The sequence below is a fragment of the Pinus tabuliformis genome, chromosome 2_2, assembly GCF_031772625.1.
Source record: "Pinus tabuliformis cultivar Carrire ecotype Pingquan chromosome 2_2, CPIR1, whole genome shotgun sequence".
Classification (NCBI taxonomy): Eukaryota; Viridiplantae; Streptophyta; class Pinopsida; order Pinales; family Pinaceae; genus Pinus; species Pinus tabuliformis.
Window position 1 is genome coordinate 1156980365 of NC_142300.1, and position 6000 is coordinate 1156986364.

At 38.4% G+C, this 6000-nt stretch overlaps 1 protein-coding gene across 1 annotated transcript in view; it reads left to right on the forward strand.

The window, feature by feature from the left end:
* LOC149197518 (tocopherol cyclase, chloroplastic-like) overlaps window positions 1-2418 on the forward strand; it is a 52411-nt gene extending 49993 nt beyond the window's left edge. The window contains exon 3 of the mRNA XM_089403926.1: window positions 2274-2418. Within this exon, the coding sequence (XP_089260052.1) occupies window positions 2274-2365 (92 nt within the window). The 3' untranslated portion in view covers window positions 2366-2418. The remainder of the gene's footprint in view (window positions 1-2273) is intronic.
* Window positions 2419-6000: the final 3582 nt, after the last annotated feature.

Sequence of the window (6000 nt, forward strand, 5' to 3'; positions counted from 1 at the left end):
AGGCTTCTCTTGTAGAATGGAAGGTGGAAACAAACACAGAATAGGTTGGTCCCAACTTAGTAAGAATGGAGTAAATAAGGCTACTATCTTCTTTCTTAACCTTAACACCTTCCAAGAGAAGTCTAAGGGTCTTGAACTTGGACAAAAAATCTTCAATGCAAGAAAAATTATTGGGGTCCAATGTAAGCAATTTATTTTCAAGTTGATGGGCTTTAAGTTCATTTTTAATTTCAAAAACTTTAGTAATCTGTTTCATTGCTTCATCAGGAGTATCAAGTTTTGCAATATGGAATCTAAGATCTGGAGAAATAGACATCCCTATCAACCCACGTGCTTGGTCTTGCCTATTTTCCCATTTAGCTGCCTTGTCTTCATCTTTCGGTTTGGTCTCTTGGCCTGTGGCTATTCTGTAAAGACCTTTACTTCTAAGTAAATCCACAATGTAGGACCACCATTGGAAGTAGTTGGTGCTGTCAAGAATAACTTGGCATGGACTTTCCATTTAAAAAAAAACTGAAGCTATAGATGCTGAAACTAAGTGTTTCAATGGAAAGATCTCGAAAAATTAGGCTGTTTCAAAAAAAACGGTTCTGAAAACGGCTTTCGGATGAAGAAGTTATGGCTTTTTGAAGAAAATTTGATGAAGTCGCCGACGAAGTGCGGGAATGTGCGGAAATAAAAAATCTGCCCCCACAAAATGGAGACTTGAACCCAAGACCTCTATTCTCATAAATTAGCTTTGCACCAAGTGAGCTATACAAAAAGTTTGAGAGAGAGAGAGAGGGGGGGGGGGGGTTGATGCTTTGGGTTGCGTGCTTGCTTTGAGAAAGCTTTTTTTCCCTCCAGATCTTAAAAATGACGCAGCTAGGGCTACCGGAAACCTTTTCGCGTGAAACGAAAGGGGTTCCTCACTGGAACAGATGCTCCCAACACAACAGAGCAGTCTTCTCGGCCCGAAAGCAGTCAGAAACAGTAGATCTAGGAAACGGTAGTCGGATGCAGTTCTACCGGATTCAGATTTGGATGACCAACGGACGCGGCCCTCAAATAGCTCTGATACCATGTAGGAATTTACAGAGTAAGTTCCTCAGACAGAACACCAAAGGACACCGCTCACAAACAGATCACAGATCAATACACTAGTACTTTTGACGTGGTTAAAACCCTCAAAGAGGGAAACAATCCACGGCCTGAGCCAACGCGGCCACTTCAGGCAATTTATTAATAAAAGAATGAAAATTTACATAAGCTTCTCTCATGAACGGTTAACCTACAAATGACCCTCCATGCTCTTTAAATAGAGATCATGGGCCAATCGGGTGTTAAGCCACGGATCAAGTGTCGGTAATACCGGGGAGAGAATGAACCGTCAGATCACTACATATCGTGACCGTCGGATTGTAAGTTACAAAATGTACATAGTAAAAAAACACACTTTACCTAACTCTATACTAGACCAAGTTGTACTTAAGTATTTCTTATGTGTCGGAATATCCTAACAGAGAAATAACCATGAAACCAAGACACAAAAATTAGGTCTAAGGCCAGGGCAAAACCCAAAAAATCTTCCTTATGAGAGAGAGAGTCCATAGTTTATCAATACATCACAAACAATATCAAGAGAATAGCCAAACCAATACCCAAGAACAAGAAGAAATCCCAAACCCCCCTCTTGAAATTTCAGCTTTCCTTTCTCCTTCTGAAATTCACTGGATCAAAGATTTCCTTTGGCAACCCTTTCGAAACTGATCTTTTTCCATTATTCATGTGGGAACCCAGTCTTACAGTGGGATGCCAGGATCATTTATGATTGTGTCCTTTATCGGAAGATAGAAAACTTACATTATGCTGCATACCCAAACATTTATTTAATTTCAGTTAAATTTGCATGGCTATAATCTCTATTTAGAAATGGACTCACATGCATTAGAAAGAATAAAAATGAGGGAAAGTTTGTGGAAGCTGTATCTGAAGAGGCCTTCCATTTAAACTTTTTCATCGTACTAGTAACTGAACCATTCCTGAGTAGGCTGGCTTTGTAAATCCTTATTTCCAAGTCAAAAACATTTTTGTAAAAATTCTGTTTTGTAATTCCTTCACAGGTTAATGTACGAAGGTACATGAGCCACTTCTGTCTTACCTGGCGTGAACTGTGGGTCCATCGAATGTTTCCATAAGTTTCTAGTTTTTGACTTATTTCCAGTTTTATATTGTTTAGCTGACTGTACTATTTTCAAGAGGTCTCATTTTGACTTGGGTTGTAATTGATGCAGGCAGGCATGAGTTGGCTCTAGGAAATACCTTTTTGCCAAAGAAAGGTTCATCACCACCAAAGAGGGAGATAAATCCAGAGGTGCAGCTATAGTGATGAGAATTGTACCATTCTTTATTTGTTATGGAAATTTTCAACTTGACAAATTAAGTGGTTGAACTTTCTTGATGTTAGTAAAGTTATTAACCAATCCTAAATAAGGTGGATGACGTAGGGCAAGATCTCCTTTGAAAGAATTTTGCTAGAATCCATCCATATGGGAAACAATGAGTCAACTATGGGGATTTTCCTGAGCACTTTCACATAGTGCAACGCTGAAAGACAAGAATGGGAGGGATAATAGGGACTTTAACTAGCTGCCATAGAAGTTTCTGTTATTGTATCGATAGAAACCTCCTGTTGGTATAAATAATTTGCTGGGGTTGTGCTACAATCTATTTTCTCTTTGAGATCTTTCATAATGATCAGGTATTAGTATGCTGTATAATATGATGGACATTCGATTTATCCCTGAATGTAATGATAGGGCAGTAATTTATGTTGGCTTATGTTTATGAAGATATTATCATGAAATTTCATTTAAAGGTGTAATCTACACCGAATCACTCGTGAATTTAAAATGTCTTTGACACGAATTGTTATGAGCCTACACAAACCAACCTGCATTAACAAAGATTCCATAAAGTACATCTTCGTTCTAATAGAAAACAACCTGGACAATGAGAAACGACTAAATATTTTTAGAAGAAAATGCAGATTTATTTATTTTATGTTTTTTATTTTTATAATTTTTAAAAAGTTATCATTAATTCTCATTTAAGATCCAATCAATAGCCAAAGGTAGACTGTTGTGCTATATGCATGTACCTCCATTATTTTGATGCAGGTTGCCTCCCTCGCCTATTGGGTCAGCCTCTTCTATAGTGGGGTATGAACTACTATATATCATAGGTGTAAAAAAAAGTGTCTTCTGAGTACTCCTGAATCAAACTTTGTCCTGAGTTTGACTCTCTACCACTTAGTCATACTCATCTACAGTGATTCAGATGCATATGTACTCGCAGAGTAGGCCCTGGCCTATAAGTAACTCTTGGGTTATTCGTTGCCTGGAAAGACCAACTTGCAAGCATATGGAAACTTTTTTGGATTCAAATATAAACGCCAAAAAGAATGTTACCAATAAATCTAGCACTTGAGATCCAAAGTCCAAGATCGGTGCTAGCTAATGGGAAACATGTTGAAAAATCTAGGGCAGTTAGCATTAGATAGATTCTTCTATACTTGATAATAATTTGTGAAATACTTTTACTATTTATCTTATCTTGATCTTCTTCTTATTATGAGTGTGTGTGTTTACTTCATCAAACTGCTACCAAAACAAAGAGACAAGAACACAAGAAGTTGGCATTCTGCCAGGGCCAAAACCTCTCCCTCTTGGAGAGGAAAACCTGCACATAATTCTTCTTATAGAGATTCTAATTGACGAACACCAAGACCATTATACTTGACCCTCTATGCCACTCCAAGACCAAGACACCAATCCTCTTCCTTTGTTACTACTGAGATCATCATCATAGCTGCTTCAGGACTGCTCCTTTATCGAAATCTTCAACGAGGTTTCCACATATATGACTGATGTCTGTCCTTAACTTCACCGAGATCATGACTGTCTCATGGTTGCACCCTTAACTGAGATTATAGTCTTATGACTGTGTCTTCATTGAGATCATATTACTGCACTCTTGAGATAGAGTATCTTCCCATCATGTTTATGCCGAGACTGTTTATGCCACTGTGGTTTACTTCAACGAAATCTTCTCCTTCACCGAGACTGTGCCATCAAGGAGGAGGCTCTGTCATCATTTCCGAGATCCTGTGAGATATCTCAGACAAGTCCGAGATACTGTCTTCACTGAGCTATCCGAGATTTTCTGTCTTACTGTGCCATCCGAAGTCCTGAACTATACCTCCGAAAACTTCAGAGATATCCGAGATTTTTCCTGTGTCTTTTGCGGATACCCCAGCTGGGTATATATAGTGGTTATGTCTCCAGTTTGAGCCGACTTATCCAGGTGAACCGACATGTCATCCTTTAGTTATTTAATATATTTTTGCAGGCCGACATGATGTCTTTTCATCGCTTTGTTTGCAGGCTTCTTCTTTGAAGGATGGTGCTTGTCTTGGAGGGCTGCTTGACACTAGGTTGACTCATGTTCATTACATAAATGCTCAAGAAGAGCTCTTCAATATAATTTTGACTCTTTGACTTTCCTAGACCTATAGAATGAGCAAGAAACTCATTCATATAATTTATAAAAATAATATTTTTTTTTTGACAAGTACAAAGATCAAAATTACATTGAAAAATACCGAACCTAGTTACCCTTTTCTTCAACGAAACTCAAGAGGGTTGTTACTATCACCTCAACAAACCCTTTTCTCACTTAACACTGGCTCTCGTCCAGTACAAGGGGGGTGTCCCTAGAATAGAATTACTAAGAGATAGACAATATAGGGGTCAAGGTGATGTGAAGATTTTTCTTAGTAAAACAGATTTATGGATGATCAAAATAGGTTTCTTTATAGTGGTGGTTGATGGGGAATGACTAGTGCCATATATCTAAGAGGCATATGGAGCCATAGGGTCAGTGTTTTTAGAATTGGTCAACTTCGACCCGGACTTGCTCGAGTTGATGAAGTTTACCTTCAACTGTACTGACTCAGCCCTCTGGTCAGTTCGGTGACTGGTTTGGTACTAAACCAGTCCAGTTTGCCCAAATCTGTACTTTGAGCTGCTCATCTTCCTCACCAACAATGCTACATTGATTTCCAAAATGAAGAGGATTTGGCTTCTCTATGTAATTAACTATACCTATGAAGAGCACTATTAGAGGAACGATGCAACTTCTAAGTTTGATAATGTGGTATTCATTACAAGCAGTGTTGGTGGCTCTGGTTCCACTACCATTCCTGCTGAGCTGGAATGTTGCCACTTGTTTTTTGGTATATGATGTTTTTACAAAAAATTTTTAGTAGTCCAATCACAATTTTATTCCTCAGGTCGTCTAGTTCTTAATTCAAAGTATAGTCCTTGTGTAATTTTCCCAGGAATTAATTGCCCACGTGACGAAATAGCCTATCAATCCCCGTAGGCTATAGTCCTTCATAAAGGGGAAAAAACCCCAAAAATTCCCAATGTTGGGCAAGTTTTGGGGCAGCTGCGTGAAGAAACCCAAAATTGGGGCTTGGAGTAAAGTTTACTCAATCATTTTGGAAGAAAAGACCCCTCTAGGAATTCTATAAATATGAGGGGAATGAATTCATTTTGGATTATCATTGGATTGGATTGTTTATCTCTGTTTTCTTTGAGCTTGAGAGTCTGAGGATTTTAAGACCCCCTTTTCTCTATCAATTTCTATGGTGAAAGATCCCACCCTATTTGATACATTTCTTTTTCTATTTTTATTTTTCTTGTCTTTGTCTTGACACATGAAAACTCTCTAATAATGGAGGTAGTTATGCGGTGACAATCTTTGTTTGAGCAGCGAGTTGTCTAATGCCTTGATCCTTGTTTGACATCGAAACTTTGTGGAGTCTGATTTCTGTTTTTGGCACAAAAAATTCTTATCTAAGATAGTGAGGAAGGTATGATCTTCTAGGTTTGGCACAAGGACATCAACTGTGGTCAACGAGGGTTTTTTTGTTGGTTCTTAATTGTTCTGGCAGAG